This window comes from Polypterus senegalus, chromosome 14 (assembly GCF_016835505.1).
Source record: "Polypterus senegalus isolate Bchr_013 chromosome 14, ASM1683550v1, whole genome shotgun sequence".
In the NCBI taxonomy this organism is placed as follows: domain Eukaryota; kingdom Metazoa; phylum Chordata; class Cladistia; order Polypteriformes; family Polypteridae; genus Polypterus; species Polypterus senegalus.
Window position 1 is genome coordinate 102,286,483 of NC_053167.1, and position 20,350 is coordinate 102,306,832.

Genomic DNA, 20,350 nt, shown 5'->3' on the forward strand with positions numbered 1-20,350 from the left:
AAAAAAAAAAAACATACATGCTTGACATGTTCAATCAAATCCGACTCTTAGGCTAACAAGCTTATTGTTAACTAAGCAACAAGGGCAAATTTTTCTTTTATCCGCTCCTTTTCTAATTGAAAGTTTTAGCTGCTCACTCTCTGCACACATGGAGCATGCATTTATATTAAGGAACAAAATGAAAAGGTCTGAACTCATCACATCACCTTCTTATAATGTTTTAGTCAAAGATTAGCTTCTTTTCTTCCACCTTTTCCATCTTTCAGCCAGACAACATATACATCTGCTGTTCCTCTCTATGTATAGGATCATTTCTTTTCATGAGTTTTTTACTTCACTTTCTTTAATGTAAAGGCCAATATTCCAGTCTTTTCTCTCTCCAAAGGTCTGCCTGTATGCTCTCCGTTTTCAGAAAGTTCCGACAGCAAAAGTAAACATGCACTTCATCAGGCAAAGTATTATATATATATATATATATATATATATATATATATATATATATATATATATATATATATATATATATATATATATATATATATATATAGTGGTGTGAAAAACTATTTTCCCCCTTCCTGATTTCTTATTCTTTTGCATGTTTGTCACACAAAATGTTTCTGATCATCAAACACATTTAACCATTAGTCAAATATAACACAAGTAAACACAAAATGCAGTTTTTAAATGATGGTTTTATTATTTAGGGAGAAAAAATCCAAACCTACATGGCCCTGTGTGAAAAGTAATTGCCCCTTGTTAAAAATAACCTAACTGTGGTGTATCACACCTGAGTTCAATTTCCGTAGCCACCCCAGGCCTGATTACTGCCACACCTGTTTCAATCAAGAAATCACTTAAATAGGAGCTGCCTGACACAGAGAAGTAGACCAAAAGCACCTCAAAAGCTAGACATCATGCCAAGATCCAAAGAAATTCAGGAACAAATGAGAACAGAAGTAATTGAGATCTATCAGTCTGGTAAAGGTTATAAAGCCATTTCTAAAGCTTTGGGACTCCAGTGAACCACAGTGAGAGCCATTATCCACAAATGGCAAAAACATGGAACAGTGGTGAACCTTCCCAGGAGTGGCCGGCCGACCAAAATTACCCCAAGAGTGCAGAGACGACTCATCCGAGAGGTCACAAAAGACCCCAGGACAACGTCTAAAGAACTGCAGGCCTCACTTGCCTCAATTAAGGTCAGTGTTCACGACTCCACCATAAGAAAGAGACTGGGCAAAACGGCCTGCATGGCAGATTTCCAAGACGCAAACCACTGTTAAGCAAAAGAACATTAGGGCTCGTCTCAATTTTGCTAAGAAACATCTCAATGATTGCCAAGACTTTTGGGAAAATACCTTGTGGACTGATGAGACAAAAGTTGAACTTTTGGAAGGCAAATGTCCCATTACATCTGGCGTAAAAGGAACACAGCATTTCAGAAAAAGAACATCATACCAACAGTAAAATATGGTGGTGGTAGTGTGATGGTCTGGGGTTGTTTTGCTGCTTCAGGACCTGGAAGGCTTGCTGTGATAGATGGAACCATGAATTCTACTGTCTACCAAAAAATCCTGAAGGAGAATGTCCGGCCATCTGTTCGTCAACTCAAGCTGAAGCGATCTTGGGTGCTGCAACAGGACAATGACCCAAAACACACCAGCAAATCCACCTCTGAATGGCTGAAGAAAACAAAATGAAGACTTTGGAGTGGCCTAGTCAAAGTCCTGACCTGAATCCAATTGAGATGCTATGGCATGACCTTAAAAAGGCGGTTCATGCTAGAAAACCCTCAAATAAAGCTGAATTACAACAATTCTGCAAAGATGAGTGGGCCAAAATTCCTCCAGAGCGCTGTAAAAGACTCATTGCAAGTTATCGCAAACGCTTGATTGCAGTTATTGCTGCTAAGGGTGGCCCAACCAGTTATTAGGTTCAGAGGGCAATTACTTTTTCACACAGGGCCATGTAGGTTTGGATTTTTTTTTCTCCCTAAATAATAAAAACCATCATTTAAAAACTGCATTTTGTGTTTACTTGTGTTATATTTGACTAATGGTTAAATGTGTTTGATGATCAGAAACATTTTGTGTGACAAACATGCAAAAGAATAAGAAATCAGGAAGGGGCAAATAGTTTTTCACACCACTGTATATATATATATAAAAAAGATACTAAAAAAGATTTTGAGATAAGCTAATTTACTGAACACTTAGTCATCTGGTGTGAAAAGTGGCCTAATTAGAATAGTGACCAAGCGAACAGAACATCACTACCATAAATGAATGTGATTATATACATGCCATGCCGGTAGCCAACCTGAAGAATGTATAAGGATAGCCAGTGTTACTGAATGATTTAATCTGGAAAATTATGCATGTTTGCAGTTTCTAAAGTAAACAAAATAAATACATTTTGGAGTGTCATATCCAGACCATAAATATTTTTTGTCAGGCTCTGTACATTTCTACCACAAAGGATGAAAGGCTCAGCTAGGAACACAGATTTTATGAAGCAAGTAAAGCCTATGTCACATTTACATTATCTTAGCCAGTTGGAGTCACGCTCCCAGTAACCTGATTGTTTAATGAGGCATGTCTAAGAATTGAGGCCAACTAGTCTGCGCCTGCCCAGATATATTTGATTTTCCAGTTAGTCTTGGATCAGGAGATACAATGAATAGAATCCAGTATCGAGGAATAAGGAACACACTTGTTTTCAACTTCCCAAGCTGAACTGAATCTTGTGTTTCTGCCTAATATTTTACCTTACCAGAAGGAGAAAAATAAAGGGCACAGATTGCTGCTGAACTAACTGCAGCTGTTAACGCGTTGTAAAGTGGCATTGGTCAGGCAATAGACCATTAGCTATCAGAAAAAAGGGTGAGCGCTGGAAGATTGGTGCTCAATTGGGAAATGTGACACAGGCTATGATTTTCAGCTGTTTAATTTGACATGGTGCAACGGGCATGCCCCATGACAAAAACTGAATGATGTTGACATGAGTTTTAGTAGATTCAGTTAGACAGGTCAATTATTAACAACTTTCGCAGACCAAATTACAATATCTAAGAGAATCAGATGTGGTTGTGGGGCTGCCCTTGTTTGTGATGACAAATAAACAGGTTGGGTTTGAAGGTAAACCTTGCTGTCAAAGCATAAAGAATCAGTCTTTTTTTTTTCTTCTTTTTAGCTAAAGTACCCATCATCAGAATCCCGTAAAAGCATTAATAAATACTGGGAAATTCAAAGAGAAATTTCTTAAACATAACACCACAAGTAATACAACTATGCTGATTAACTTTACAGGGATATACAGTATGTTGAACTGTCTGGCATTAAGGAGGATCGGGCAAAATTAATCAGGCTCTGCAATCCAGTGTATGCTGCCATGATTTATAAATAAACGTGCTACATAATAAGGCTGCCACTATACAAACAAATTTAATCAATCAGAAGAATGCATTCACCAAAGACAACTTAACAATTCTAGGGCTTTAAGAGATGGCAGGAAAGACAATCTGATCTCTTTTCTCATACAAAAAGCAGGAAATTGTTTTTCCAAGTCTCCCAGACTTCACCCCCCAATATTATGCGTGCATCAGTATATACAAGTTGTGCAGATTCATCAGGTTCCTGCCATTTTATTAAGTTTCTGAAGTTCTCAGGCGGCAGGCTTAATTCTGAAAGCGTGTGATGTTCAGAATATTATATGTGAAGGGTATTGGGAGCTGCATGACTTGTCTGATTATGACCCAATATAGAAATGCTACAATCCTGGTCAAAAAATCTGTAAAGCTTCATATTTTACTTAGTCCTAATAAACTGAAAAACAACTTTCAGATTAGTGCACTTTTTTTTTTCCCCAATTCGCTACCCTAGAGGCTTGTCTGAACAGACAATTTCACTACAATCAGCACCTATTCTTTATGAAGAGCTCTTCATTCATCTAGGGTCACCACCAGCAGCTATTTCATTCAATTGTTAAACTAGTTCAAGTTGTGGCCAAGTTTACAATCGTTTATCTTCAGATTGACTGACTCACTCAGTTTTAGTGTTTTAAGATCTGCTTCTCATTCCTAACTTTTATAACCTTTAATTTGTTATGGATTCTTGGCATTATTCTTCATTTTGTGCACTTATGTTAATTTAAGCACCACTCTTATTTTTTTTTTTTCTCTTGTTATAATGGCTTGTGGGCTGGGGGTGGTTTAGGGTCTACAGCAGGTACCATTTGACAATCACAACATTACCATTAATAGCTGCATGCTGCATTAATATCATCCTGTGATTTGTTAATTTGCCCAATTACTCATACAACTGTACTCTAATAGGGATTTGGTCATTGCTCGTGCTTAACTATAAGGAGAGAGGATTAATGATTCGGGGTAGTTTTGTGGCCATTGCTTGTTTTCCTCCTTAAACTGTTACTTAGTATTTCACAAAATAAAGAGTGCCTCTCTCCTGCTGGTGGTTAGTCAAATTTGGAAGTATCGGCTGGGCGCAAAGATCAGGGATGGGTAACTGAGTTGAGTGGAACTCAGGGATGTAGATTTTTAAATTCACTGGATGTGGTGCCACAATACACCAGTTTTATTCACCCAAGTTTTCCAATATTCTTTTGTAGCTGCCTCTCTAATACTGACTATGGCTTTGTTTAATATTATTTAATGGATTGTCAGAGTTTTTAACTCTGGTCAGCAGCACTTAAGCATGTTCAGCCTTCTCTGCTGTCACAATATTGATATCACTTTAAATCAGGAGTCACATCTTTTAAGAAATATTGGGTGCAGCTTATTCCTCTACTCAAACCAAGATGTGTGAGATTCTTATTTTCCTTACACATAATCTGCAGATTAAGGACATATACTAGATGTGAAACAACACAATTTTTTTTTTTTAAATTACTACAGCAAATTATTTACTGGATTATCCCATCACCAGCCCCTTTAATATCAGATTACTTCTTGATAAACTTCCTCTTCCACATCATATAGAGAAAGAGGCTTCTATTTTAGATTCTACTTTTCTATAGCTAAACTTAAAAAGAGGTTCTGGACCCTCCTTAATAATTTCAACATCTCACGTCTTTTCTCTATTAACAGAAGAATAGCCAAGCAAGGCTGCATTCTTTTACTACTGCTTTTAATTTACCTCTTAAACCACTCACAGTAGACATGTAAAATTCTCAGTTTATATTACTTATTAAAATTCTGAATTAGCATAATGGGTTTATATGCAGAGGATGCCCATCACATTTAAAATCTATTTAGGATTTTTGAAATCTTATGTGGTACAAATGTAATTAGAATAAACCCTCCCTTTTTCCTCCAAGGGTTTTGCCTCCAAGGCTCCTTCCCCAGTTTTACTCCTGTGCCAGTTTCAGATTTTGGACTTGAGATCTCTATTCCATCTTTAGATATATTCTTTAACAACTGCATTTGGGTCTTTTCTAATGCAAGAACCTCTTAATAATGTGTCTAAGCCAGGGGTCTCCAACCTTTTTCTCGCTGAGAGCTACTTTTACAAAATGAAAATGGCGAGAGCTACTCGTGTTTTCTAATGTTTATTCTAATAGCTTATCTCAACCCAAACAAACAAACTGAAAAGTTGTTTTGCCTGAACATTTAAAAATGTTGGGTGTCCACAACTCACACTTTGCATTAAAACATCACAAAATATTTAGTTCCCCTGCAAGTACATTTTGTATGTCTGTATGCATTTTCTAGTCTCACACTATTGAATTAAAACATGAATGCTGTTAAAACAAAACAGTGCAATTACAAATACACAGATATGACTTATTCATTTGTCATTTTGTTAAATGTCACTGTTTCACTTCACAACAGTATTCACGTGTGATGTGTTTTTCAGTTAGTTACATGACTAGCACTGCATGGAGTCAACAAGAGAGGTGTATGGTGGAGTGTAGCCCCTTAGGTTCACTTTAATGGAGTCATTTAAATGTTTATCTGTCAGTCTTGTTCTGAATTTTGATTTCATGACATTCATGTCAGAAAAGGCAGACTCACAGAGAGGTATGCAAACCCAAACAAAGCAGACATTTTCAGAGCTGATTGGTGAAGATTCTTATAGTTATCTGGCTCTACTTAGCTCCAGAAATGCTAAGAATGCTGTTGAGATTTTAACTGCACATTATTTTGAAGGTTTACTAATATATAATATATAAAATCCAATGTCTCTCTTTCTGTCTGCTTTTCACAAGTCAACTACTTAGGATTTAGATCAGTTTTTTCTATAATCCGCTTGAACATTCCAGTTGATTTTGCTATGTATCATAGTTAAACTTGAGGTACCGATTTCTTTGTGCAAATCCGGAAACATGCAGCATCAGTGTGTGTTCATTAACTCCACTTAGCTAGCAAACAACTGAATTTAACTTTGTTTGATTTTCACATTTTGCTATGTTGCAGCCTTGTGCTAATATCTTTTTTTCCATTCAACAAACAACACTCAATAAAAGTCAAAATGACTAAAAGAAAAAGGATTTTAGAATTTCTGGAAAATGTATTAAAATAATAATAAAAAACCCTTAAATATAACATTGTCACAATTATACAGATCTTTACTTAGTAATTAAGCTGATGCCCCTTTGGTAGTGACCCTAGTCTAGGTTCTTCTAGGATATGATGCAACAAACTCCATAAACCTGGATTAGAGATTTTCTGCCATTCTTCTCTGCAGATCCTCTCAAGCTCTGTCAGGTTAGATGGAGACCATCATTGGAAAGTTTTTCAGGCCTCTACAGAGACAGGTTCAAGTTCAGGCTCTGACTGTGCATTCTCAAGAACATTCTCATCGTTGAATCTTAGAATTTTGTAATTCTAAGATTGAGTGTTACCTGATGAATGGAAATATTAAATGATTTTAGCAGAAGGCTGCATAACAGTAAAACGCAAAAAGTAGAGGTGTCAGCATTAACATATTAACGCTCGAGATTAATTTAAAAGCCTTTGACACGTTAAAATTAACAATGCAAAATAATTTAGAGTCCAGAATTTACAAAGTGATCAGTTGAAGGCCATAGAACCATTTTTTTCAGCACGCCTTGCTCCCAGGAGACAGGCAGACACAATTGTGACATTTCTCGGCAGAAACCTTCTTTTAAAACAAACATTTCAGATGGCTCCTGTGTAAAAACAAAGTAGTGCACACACACTGTAATCAAGAGTTTGTCTACCACTGCAACTCTTGGAGTTTAAACTATTTAAAAGCAAAGCATGTACAGTGATCCTCGCTATATCACGCTTGACTTTCGGGCTTCACTCTATCGCGATTTTTTCTCATACACGCTTACGTCACTACGCATGCTTTCTGAGAACTTTTATCTAAGCCCTACAATGGCTCCTAAGCGTGCTGCTTTTTCTAAGCCTTCTGACAATAAAACTAAGCGCGGAGGAAGATGCTTACTATCCAGGAGAAGGTGAAACTCTTGGATATGATTAAAGATGGCAATACCCTACAAAAGCCTACTCACGCATATGAAAAGACAGTGCCAGCAACTGCCTATCAAGATGTTCTTCAGCCGCGCACCCAGACACCCACTGCCTACTCCTAGTACTCCTTCAGTGGAAGAAGACAACAACGCACCTGCTGAAGATACTGCACCAACCTCTGAAGACTCTCCTACTGAGGTCGTGCCTTCATAGGTTAGTGGTTGTGTGTAAGAACTGTGTGTGTTTGTGTGCAATTAAATGTACAATACAATAATCTACTATATAAAAGCGTTCGTGATTGTCCTTCCGTCCGTCAGTGCAAAGCGTAGCGGTATTCCGCTATTACAGACTTACTACTTGCGGCTTGAGGTATGAAGCGGCGATGTGAGCAGAGTTCTGGTGCTCTCATTATTCACTTGCTTTTGTGTCGCGATCGCTGGAAAAATAGACAAAATTATGTCTCTGGAAATAATTAATGTTGATGGAGTACAAATGCCTCACCGCGTAGTAAATATCAGGGGTGATGGTGCTTGCTTATTCTGATCGATAGCTTATTTGGTGCATGAAACTCAGTCTTTAGCGGTACAGATTCGGGCTGACATTTATGCGACTTTGGACAGGCACTTGAGGGTATAAAAAAACTTTTGGAGATGTTATGAATGGGCACTTTGATGTTCTCATTCCCTACACTTACATGCCTGATGTACACATGGGCGCACAAAATTGAGGATAAAAAGTCGGCGCTTAAAAGGCGAAAGTGCCTAGTAATATGATATTTGTAACGTCTAATATGTCTTATTTTCTCTTATTTTGTGTAATATATTAGGTATCTGAGTGTAATGGGGACTAAAGGGTGTTATTTCATGTCTAGAGGGCTCTAATAATGTTAAAAAACGTATTTAGAAGGTCGTAAACAGGTTTTCTATACTCTGCGAAAATATTTGATTTATTAATAAAGAATCCTACTTCGAAAATTCATTTATCACGGTAGAGTCTGGAGCGGATTAACCGTGATAAGCGAGGGTTCACTGTATTTGCTTGCACCACGGCCAATAATATGCAACAAACCACCACAGACCAATTCAGCCCGAACGATGAGTGGACAAACATGAGCTAGGCTAACTGCTTCTATTGCAAAGTGGATTGCAACGGACTGCCGTCTTACCTACATCACTGAAGACCACAGTCTCAATAACATTATAAGGATTGCCACTCATAACCCATCTTGGCAGCCACCATTAAGAACGACAATCATGCACAGGATTCACGAGCTGTACAAGAACGAAAGGAAATGCAGAGCAGAACAACTATCTCAAGCAAGATACATCACGTAGACTGGGGATCGTGGGACATCAGTGAGCTATAATAATTACCTGGGCACAACAGCTCATTTCATTGATGAAGACTGATGTATGCATTCATTTGTTTTAACTGTTCATAAAATGGAGGTGAGGTATTTTATAATGCTTTTGCTGAAAAATTAATGAAATTAGTAAGGGAATGAGAGAATGAACACAAAATCACTACAGTTGGGACATACAGCACACAAAATATGATTGCTGCAGCAAGATTATCATACCAGCATGTGCTTTATACAGCACACAAGCAGAGAGTAATGATTATGGCTCTTCATGAAGGTGGATTTGATGGAGTTTTAGCCAAATGTCATCAATTAGTCAGGCATTTGAAGCATAGCCCTTGTAATATCTCCAAGTTAAAAGAACAGCAAATCGCTCATGGTTTGAACAAGTCTCTTGTGCAAGATGTCTTGAAAATGTGACATTCCACCCTGGAGACGGTCAGATGGATAAATATTAAGATCGATCCCTGGATGGAAACTTTGACAAGTTGACACAAGCTGGACATGCTAACATCTGCAGAGCGGCTGGAGCGATTCTCATGAAACTTGGTACACGTTTCTCATTGGTCGACTAAAAATACTGTAGGGTGAAATCAGCCCTAACCCACCCCCTTCTGTGTAGGGTGAGGGGTGATCTTACGGTTTTGTATGCATGTTATCATCCTGTTGACACTCAGAACGACCACCAGAGGGTGAACTGGAGGGGACTGCCAGCATTCCTTATGTTTGAGCAGCACCACGTGCCTGTCGCTTTTGAAATTAAATACAATTGGCCGGCTTCTGACCATCAACTGGATGATAACATACATACAAGACCGCAAGATAAGCACATTAGTGAGTCTTCATTGTTTGTTAAAAAGAAAACACAACTTTAAAAATAAATTAAATTACCATAAATACTCGCTGGATTAAGTTCTCCCATGGATAAGTAGGGACTTGATTTTACTTTATGATTTCTGGTATTTTATAATGTTGGTTGTATAAGTCAAATGCGGAAAACTCATGCTATTGGTCCAAGAGATTATGATATGCGAACGCCCTCCTGAGATAGTAACCACGGAGCACACTACCTTTTTATTCTACGTGGGTGTGGCAATACACTGCATCAGTGTGTGCTCCTAACCTCTATCTCTCTATTGTGCCTACGTGAACACGCGGTAATACCCAAACTATTCTGAAGCAATATTTGCACTGATTTGTGTTTTTTGTATCTCACCACCTCATACAACTTTATCGTAAGAGCATCCCTTATCTACGAAGGAGCATTCGATAAGAAGAACATATGAAGCTGGTTTTAAATTAAATGTCACTGAAGTAGCGAAAGAAACTGGTAAATGCACTGCTGTAACAAAATTCAATGAGTCCGAGAAACTGATGCAAAATTGGAGTAGGAAATTTGATTTTATGATCGATTTTTTGAATTTCGGGACCCGACTTATACATGAGTATATACAGTATATTTTTCTCAAACAATAAAAAAAAAAAAAACAAAAAAACACTATTTTCCTCCAGGGCAATGCTGGGTATTTCAGCTAGTCTATGAATACAGAAAGGACTTGTCTTTTTGTATGTATTACTTGCAAGGAGATCAATTCCTGAGATTTTTTAGGGTTATTTTTATGCAAGTGATCACTTCTTCAAAACATTAATAAAAAAGGTTAAGCATGTTGTGTTGCCTAAACCTGTAATGCAACTACAGTTGCCTCTATAAGAAAGGGTCTTCTTTCAGTAGGCATTCTACAGCTCCTACAACTAATAAGCATTCAAAATACCCACGTGTAATCACAAACGCATTTCAATGCTGTGCTTAGTAATGTTATTTATTGCATAAAATAGAACTAAATGATAATAAATACAAACAAGCAAAATTATTTGCATACAACCTGACAATAGACTTGGGATGTTGTGATTCAAGTGGTTTGATATTCTTGCAACCATTTCAGAATCAGTCGGTGATGCTTTTGTTTCATGCTACATTGTTTTGTTTTTCATAGAGTATCACTGGTACATAACTCAGTTTAAAAATTTGGAAACATTTTAAAGCACCTTTAAGACTTGTGTATGATCTTAAAGATAATTAATATTTAAAAATAAACTGGTGCTAGCTTAAAATGGCTAAACGTGGTTGGTTCTCAAAACACTTTTCATAGTAATGCAGTGCAAAGCAAGTGTATTTATATAGCACATTTTATACCATTACGCAATTCCAAGTGATTTACATAAGAATAAAATACAATAAAAAAAAAAGATTCAATCAAATGATAATTAGTAACACAATGAAATGGCAGAAAGAAAAAACAACACATAAAATAAAATAATGACACAGTATAACCAGCTGTCCAACCCTTAAGGATCTAAAAGGTGTATAAACTGTTAGTATTTCTGAGATGTATACTGGTCCTAAGCTGTTTAGCGACTTGTATACTAAAACAGCTATCTTAAAATCAGTCCTACAGCTAATAGGAAGCCAATATAGTATTCTTAATGCTGGAGTAATTTTGGTAAGCATTCTGAACAAATTGCAACTTTAAGAGTCTTTTCGGGTAGACCTGAGAAAAGGACACTGCAGTAATCTACTCAGCTGAAAACAAAAGCATGGATAAGTTTTTTTCCATACCTGTTTAGGACATCAAGCCTCTGCTTTTAGGAATGTTTTTCAGATGACAGAATGCAGATTTAGTTATTGCTTTAATATGCTTACTGAAACGAAGATCTACATTCAGAAGTACCTGAAGATTTTTGACTTGCACTTCAGCCTTTAGTGCCTTGGACTCTACATAAAAAACAATTTTAAGTCTTTTCTGTTTATTGCTATATGGTATCATTTTAGTTATATCTTTGTTTGATTGAAGGAAATTTTGCTGCATCCAGATGTTAATTAGCTGTAGGCAATCACACAGTGAATCGACAGAACTGAAATCATTTGGAGGAAGAGGCAAATAAATCTGGGTATCGTCCGAGTAGCAGTGGTATTAAGACTGAGGAACTGTAAAATTCTACCCAATGGAAACATGTAAAGATTAAATAAAAGAGGACCCAAAATAGATCCTTGTAGTATTCCAAATGTTATTTCTGTCAGCTTAGACTGATAAATAACAGTTTCAACAAAGTAACCCCCAGCCTTTTAAATATGTCCTAAAACAAACTGAGAACTACTTCTGATAATCCAACCCAGTTATCAAACCTTTGTAAAAGTATTCCATGGTCGACAGTATCAAAGGCAGCACTGAGATGTAGCAATACCAAAACTGTTATTTTAACAAAGCCTGTCTATAAACAGTATCATTTAAAACTTTAATAAATGCTGTCTCAGTGCTATAATGCTGGTGGAAGGCGGAATGTAAATCCTCAAGGCAGCCACTGGAGTTTAAAATGTGTTGAGTTGTAAGACGACAGCTTTTTCACTAATCTTACCTATAAAAAGGAAGATTTGAAATGGGTCTATAGTTAATAAGTACTGTAACATCCAGGCTGCTCTTCTTTACAAGGTGCTAAATAATAGCTGTATTCAATGCTTAAGGAAATATTGCAGTTTTAATTGATGCATTTACTATTTTCAGCAAGTAGCCGCTATATACTAATGAATACTATTTTAAAAAGCCTGCAAACAAAATAAAGTGGCCTGAAGAAAACCAAAATATCTGTGACACTGACCTTCAATATAGGCAAATGTCCTGCTCTCGTACAAAAGTAAAGGAAAAACTCCCGCAATATCCATACATATGCATAAATATCGTCTCTGAACATTTGACCTCTAGTGCATTTTTTTTTTTTTTTAAATCACTTCACACAGAAATCTACAGAAAATGTGAGCAAACTTGTGTGTCTTAACAACTGGTTGAATGTTAAGAAGGAAAAATACTGATGACAGTGGTCTTGAGCAATGTTACAGACACGTCCAAAATATTGGGTTTTGTCATAATTTTGGCAATAAACTGAATTTCTGAAATCCTCGGAGAATGATTTTCCAGTATATCACGATACCGACATTATTTTATTTAAAGCTGATCTGATGCTGTAGTTCAAAGGATATAATAAGTAATCTTGTGAAATATGCACCATAATGTATGATTAATTGTGATTACATTTCATAACTAAACTGCGATTAATCAAGATTAAAAAATAATCAACTAACAGCACTAGAAAAAAGTGAAGAAGTCTGAATATTCTTTGAACCCTCTGTACATCCCTGACTCTGAGGCAACTTACCTTCTCCTCACCGTTCTGGCCAGGAAGTTTAACTTCTTGAACTCTATTAACATACCCAAATTACTTCTAATAGTTTACCCTGATCCTCATAAATGCCAAATAATGGCTATAAAAACCTTATTCACTATGCCATTTTTCAATTCAGTTAAGTTTATCTATAGCACTCTTCACTGACTACTGGCCTATACAACTGTTACAAGTAAACATAAAAAAAAAAAAAAAAAAAAAACATTTTTTATTTTCTAGACTGTTTCTGTCAATTTTATCCATAGGTTCTGACTCTGTACCCTGCCCTCCACCAATGGCTTTCTCCTTCAGGACTTGTGTATGTTGCCCTTTGCCTTCTGTTCTCGACTGATATTTCATTGTTGCCACAAATAAGAAATGATTGCAGTTGTGAGACTAATATTTTCCTGTAGTGTAGTGGATCAATAAAATGTAAAAATAAGACAAAGGCTAGAGTCTAACTTTATCATTAGTTATTCAATATTCTTATTAAAAGAACAAAAATGAAAGTATCTTCATAAAATGTGGAATGTTACAGAGTTTAGTTTCTTAAAACATCTGCTTCATATAATGAAAGCTACTGTAAATAGCACTTTACAATATGCATGCACATTTCTAAGATTTTAATCCAATTACGTACAATAGCTGCAATCAATACCCTACTACTTCAACTACAAAAAGTGAGTTAAAAAAGATCAGTCAAGTTTTATACCAACTGACAGACAAAAGCAAATCAATTCAGGTAAGTTATATGAAGTATGTCCTTGTATTTTATTGAAATTCTTGGTGTAGCCATGTTTTATGTCTATGCTCAGAAATGGTCCTATCAAAGTAATTTAACATGGATAAGCCAAAAAGAAGAAACAAGACCACAAATAGTCCAAAACCATAATTAATGATGGACAAAAATAATGGACAAAAATGTTTGAGTTCCACCTATGTTGCCCATAATTTTTTATTTCTGCCGAGTGGATGTGAAGATCATAGCTGACCAGGTGTGGGGAAAAGTTGGGTGGTGGGGTTTCTGATTCCCTATGAAGCCTTGACCACCATAAAGCTACGACACATGCTCAACAGCAATCCTGGCTGCTGTTTGTCGTGAAGTGCCATAAAGTTACAATACATAATAGATAACTTTTATATACAGCTTATCTCACTACTCAAAGCACTGCCCACGCAGGGTGGACCATGAGACAACATATACTGTATTTAGGACATGCTATCAACAACTGAGGTCTCTTGTAAATAAGTGAGTAATACGAAGCACCATCACTCAATGAACTATATGGAATAAAGAGGCTTAAAAGAGGTTCCCCATGAAATGTGATAGTTTCAATATGCTGTTCATGCAAATGACAGCACCCATGTATTTTCAAGAGTGCTGCTTGGGACACACACCCCAAAAAAAACAAAAAAAAAACAAAAACACACACTACAAGTGGAAAATTACACACCAGAGGTCTCATTTATAATTTTGCTTGGATTCAAGCATGACTATTAAGATAAACAAAAAAACAAATTCCTTAAATTTATTCTTGAACCCACCTATTCGACCAGGGCAGAAATCTAAATCAGACACACACACACACAAAAAGTTCTCGAAAAAAGACAAAAAGAAAAATTAAGGGAAAAATAGAAATAAAATGCAAACTCTACTTTAATCAACAGAAAGCATTCAGCCCTCTTCAAAAATAGGCTGATGTTTTTGTTGTTCCACTTCAAGGCATGTGACAAACTGAATTTCACATCCAGGGAAAATTTCCTCTAGACGTTGTCCTATTCTAATAGATATCAATAACAAACACTGAATGCCTTTAATTTTACGTCAAAAACAATGATAGTTTAGTGCTTTTATCCAAAAAAAAAAAAAAAAAAAAAAAAAAGTTCTTGCTTATGCCTCTAATCTCTAAAAATACAAACCATCAGGAATATCAAACCACATAATAATTAGTAATGACACAAAACAAAAACATTCAATATTTTCAGTGCAAAATTTAGAAATTCTAATATTTATTTCAATTTATCTACTTTGTACAATGTAGCAATACTGCAATTACTAATATAAAAGCATACCTGGTTGAGAGCACTGTCTGTCTTCAGTTCTTTATGATTTGAATACTGTATGAAAACAGGCACATTACGAACATGAGGTGTTACAGCTGTGTAATAATTAACCATGGTGATAGCAGCTTCTTCTGTTCCAAGCTCTAAAAAGGCCTAATTGTAGTTAAAAAAAAAAAAAAAAGTACAGAACATTTAAATATTTCTCAAACAGTTGACAAACTTCAATTTACAATAATTGTATTTACAGTAACAAACAAAAGACAAAACAAATGATGCATTTGTACATTCTAACCAATTAAATGATTACAAAGTAACCTTGTTATCCATTAAGCTGCTTTTTAACTACCGATTCATTTCCATTTTAAAGGGTCGTGTTGTTACATTGCCAAAATACATTCCAACCAATACAATTTCTGAAAAACATCAACTTCAGTCTTAGTATTCTCTCAAGGCTAAAATGTCCTGCAATAAAATGTATTGGATTGTAATAGAATAAAAAAAAAAATAAAATAAAATAAAACAATTGTCCTATATATTAACTTGTACTGGGAATGTACTAGCTGTTATCACCCTAAAACTAAAATTGTGATACAAAGCAATATATAAAATTAAAAAAGGGTCATTGTGATTTGAAACACATCTTTTAATGGTGTCCTCCAGATACAGAAATGAGATCAAATTAAAAAATTTTTGAAAGATAGGACTATATGTTCTACATAAATATATGGTGTCCATGAGTGAAGATTTGAGCTTCTGAACATGCCCAAATACCAGTCATTCAATTAACTATTCAAAACCCCTTCTGTTGTAACAGCCAGTACTAAGCATAACAATCATAGCATATGTTTATGTTTAGTTGCTGTAACTTTTATAAGTATTTTATTATAAGACACTCTTAGCTAGTAGTTTATAATTAATAAATAGATAAAAATATATAAATATAGCTGACAGTTCCTGTTACTGCTGGGAAGTTATCAACTTCTTCATATGTTGAAAAAAAAAAACAAAAAAAAAAAAACAAACTTTTAAACAAACTTCAGGTGACCCAAGAACAGGGGAGATTGCTGGTTGCTGCTCTAAAAACATTTCAAATGCACTGTTCTATTAGGCACCTACCTCAATCAGCAACTGTGTAGTGGCAGATTTAATAGTTTTTGTTACTCTTCAAGCACAAGAGCTGGCCTTTGTTTCTAAAATGGCCCAGAAAACAGTAATAACTTTGCCACTGCTCCATTTGTTTTACATCAAAGGCATGTCAAGCTCAGTTTCACTGAAGGCCAAAAATAACTTTATACATCCAATGTGAACCAGAGTATAACAACAAACAGATAACACCATATTTTCTTAAGAACAAGTCACACAGGCAACAACTGTATACTTTACCTTGTGTCTCTCTTGAACTGTGTGCCTTTTCTAACAGCTATTTTTTGGTTCAGAAAGCAACCATGGGACTGAAATCACTACAAGTCAAGTAGGAGTGGCGGCCCAGACACTTACAAGAATTTGTCGCACAAGAATTTGTAGCTAAATCAAAGGACATCCGTCACAACTGGATGGCAGTTGACCAGATTAAAAAAAGAGGTGTAAATGAGCTGGTGATGGATTACATAAACCACATTCAGAGTGGGTCAGAAAGAAATAGATATGCAAATGTGCTTTCTATTTACAAACCAACAATTAAGTCCAGATGAGAAAAGAGGAAAGAAAAAAAAAAAAAAAGCGCAGGGTGATGTCAGTGGTGTGTGTAGGTGTTAGAGGCAGGGTATATGTAGTTGAGATACCACCTCCACCATGGGACTGTCATATATTTGGCACCATGTTAAAACACTCCAGTTTTTTTATGCCACTGTTGCATATCACTTTCTTTTCACTTGTTCTTATTGGGTCATTACATTAGTTTCCATTCCAACTACAGGTTAGTAGCTGTGGTGCACTGTACTGCTCAGGTGAATGTGAGAGGACACTGGAGATGTACTGAAATGCCAGGTGTAAAAGTAATTTAGTTAAATCATATACCGATACAATCTATATGAAACACACATTAAAAGAGAGTTTTTGCAAAACATAAAAGTCACAATGGGCTGTATGTAACACATTTATAAAAGGATGAAAGTCGTTTTAAAAAAACATACAGGCTTTAAGTTTGACACTTCTGCCTTACATGCTCAAAGTTCAATTGCATATAATGAGCAAAGATGTTAGGGAGGCCAGCCCGGTGGTTCTTGTTGTAGTCTGTGTGTTAACCCTAATGCTCCAGTGAAGTTATGGGAATGTTGCACTGTAAAAATTGGCATCGTCATGCAAATGAGATGTAAAACCGAGGTCTTCACTCTCTATGGTCATAAAACAACCCTAGGCATCGAAGAGAGTAGGGCATTTCCCTATGTCCCATCATGGCCTTGTTCATTCTAATCACTCCCTATCTCTAATGGGCTATCTACAGGTAAAATTCCATTACAACGAATATCTTTACAACGAAATTTTCATTACAACGAAGTATTTTTATAGTCCCAACAGTTTCCCCATATGACACGAGTCTATAGAAATCTCGTTACTATGAAATACATTCAGCAGATACTTTCACTACAAAGAAAGTGCCCAAAAGACCTTGAAATGCCTGAAATCATCCACAGAGCAGCTAGTTGTGTGGCCGCAGCTCAGTTGTGCACAACGATCCCCAAACAGAATCACTGTAAATTTTTTTTTTTCTTTCTTCGAAATTTCCTAGTACTGTTTTCTTTTTTGCCTTTTTTGTTTCCTGAAGGTTTCAGTGATACCTTTTGCTTTTTGCTCGTCAATATTTGAAAAACATCCATTGGAATTTAACTCATTGTCACTCTCCTATAGAAACGGCAGACCCGAAAATCAATAACAGTTCACGTTAGAAAAATGCACATTTTTGCAGCTCTCGATTTCGGCAAAAAGAAAAAAAAGCGCGTTGCCAGTGAATTCGGAACTTCGACATCAACACTGTCAACTTTCTTGAAAGACAGAGCAAAAAAAGAAGAAAAATCTTGGGTTGCAAACGTATATCAACTGCTGGATTTGAAGACGTCGAAAAAGCAGTTTTTATGTGGTTCAGTGATGTTCATTCAAGAAACATTCCTATTAATGCAGCACTCATTCAAGAAAATGTGATGTTTGTAAACTCTCTTGGGACCTCCCCCAACTAGACAGCACGCCAAAGAGCGTCCCAAAGTCCGATCTCTGCGTCTATGGAAGACTGTTTAGAAGGTTCAAAGCTAGGCTGCATTTCTCAGCTATGCTGCGTCTCTCCAGCAAAGCAAACAGAAAAGATCTTGATGGGTGGTGCAAGGTACATTGTTAAATGCAGTTAACAGGATTACATAATCACTGACCTGACCACGACACTGTCTGACTGCCGTGTCTGTGTATAGCAGAGTGGCAGATCATGCTACAATAAATAAGTGTGCCGTTCCTGTTTCAAGCTGAATAAAGCTGGTTTTGCTAAAGTACTAAGACTCAGCCTTGTGTTCTGGGGTGAAAGACAGGAACTTTTGGACTTATATTTATGATTTGCTTCTGTGTCGCTTCTCTATAGCGCTATGAGCCTGTTTTTGCCCTGCCCCGGCAATGGACAAACAATCTTCCACAGACACTGCAATCGCGCTTCAGGACGTACTTCAGCGAGTCGTTTCCGTTGGGTGGGGAGTGTTCAGCGAAACCTCACAATGTGAAGTGATTCGCGTTGGGTGGGGAGTGTCTCAAAAGAGTTCATAAACCTCACAATGTGAAGAAGAAAAGGATGATTTGGCTCCTGACTGATAACTGTGCTGCCCACAACATGCTTCCGCATTTAGATAATGTTCGCGTTGAATTCCTTCCACCCATTTTGTTTTCTTTGAATATGAAGTATGTTAGCATATATCCACCCAGTCACTGCCCCAATTAAAATGTAAATTTTACCAATAAGTAGTAGCACTTTATTAATAAGAAAAAAAAATACAGTATAGTTAACATACCTGATTTTTTCCTTTCAGCATCAGAATATTTGTAACTTTGCCAAATGGTAAACCTAAAGCAATTACTTCTGTTTCCGATACTTCATTAGGCAGCTTTCTGATGTGAAGAACACGTGATGGTGGACAGTCCATCCTATCTTCTACTCGTAACTTCTTACTATCATTTCCATTAGCTGGAGAATGAGAGAATTTAAACACCACAAGTTTTTTTCTGTATATGCAGAAAATTAAAACAATTATTTAGAGGAAAATGTCATAATCTAGACAGCACAATAGGAATTATACATGTAATTGGCTAAATAATTATTTAAATGTATTTATTTTTTAGACAAAAGATCGCTTGTAATCCTGTAAAACTATTTTGGTGCACTAGTACTCAGTTAAATGCACTTGCCAACTGTCAGATCTACAGCACATACAAAAACTGCCAAATACACTTACCAGTTACCACCATTCCACTCATATTAGAGTTGGGACTGTTGTATAAACTGCTAGATAGGAGTTCATCAGATCCTCTCTGAAACCAAAGCACAAAAGACACAACATTTTGAAGCGTAGGATATAATGTACAGTTTTTAATTAACTTTTTTTTTTTTTGCAAATAGGAAAATGTAGCAAAAATATTATAAAATGTTTATTTGACAAAGTAAAAAAAACATCTTACATACTGGAATTAGATAACAGATTTGCTGAAGAAGCAATTCTACTTCCCATCAAGACTTTTTAAAGATTAGTTTCTTATTTAAAAAACACACATGAAACAGACAAACATAAAATTATACTAGGGTTACTCAGAAAGACTCAGAACATTTTGAAATAGTAATTTATTACAGAAGTGTCCGAATTAAGAATGCTAAAAGGTAGTTAGAGAGAAATAGTAATAAAACACAGAAAGAGGAGGTCAAGTGTTTTAGGCACAGCAAGGTCAAATGTAAACATTCAGATACTAAATTAGTAAAGTATTTGAAATTGATGTTTTTCATAACGTGAGTAAATACTTGACTCTTAAGGACGTAATCAGTGATTTACAAATTGTAGTGACAGAATTTTTGGTAGGATAAATAAAGCTAACATCAAACAAATCACTGGGTACAGATAAACACTCTTGATCTTAGCCATATTAAACATCCTTGAATGGAGCTGAAATCTGCTTTTTATAAACACAATACCTGCAAGCACTCAAGAGCCAGAACTAAAGAGTTGGAGAAACTACCAGCTGACAGATGCAAAGAGCTTATAGATGGGTTTAAGAAATGTTTTGAGGTTATCATC

At 36.1% G+C, this 20,350-nt stretch overlaps 1 protein-coding gene across 3 annotated transcripts in view; it reads right to left on the bottom strand.

Annotated features, from left to right (window-relative positions):
- ptbp2a (polypyrimidine tract binding protein 2a) overlaps positions 1-20,350 on the bottom strand; it is a 101,867-nt gene that overhangs the window by 39,387 nt on the left and 42,130 nt on the right. For all 3 annotated transcript variants that reach the window (XM_039735823.1, XM_039735824.1, XM_039735825.1), the window contains exons 3-5: positions 19,520-19,595; positions 19,079-19,251; positions 15,105-15,248 (exon numbers count right to left, since the gene is read on the bottom strand). In XM_039735823.1, the coding sequence (XP_039591757.1) occupies positions 15,105-15,248; positions 19,079-19,251; positions 19,520-19,595 (393 nt within the window). The remainder of the gene's footprint in view (positions 1-15,104; positions 15,249-19,078; positions 19,252-19,519; positions 19,596-20,350) is intronic.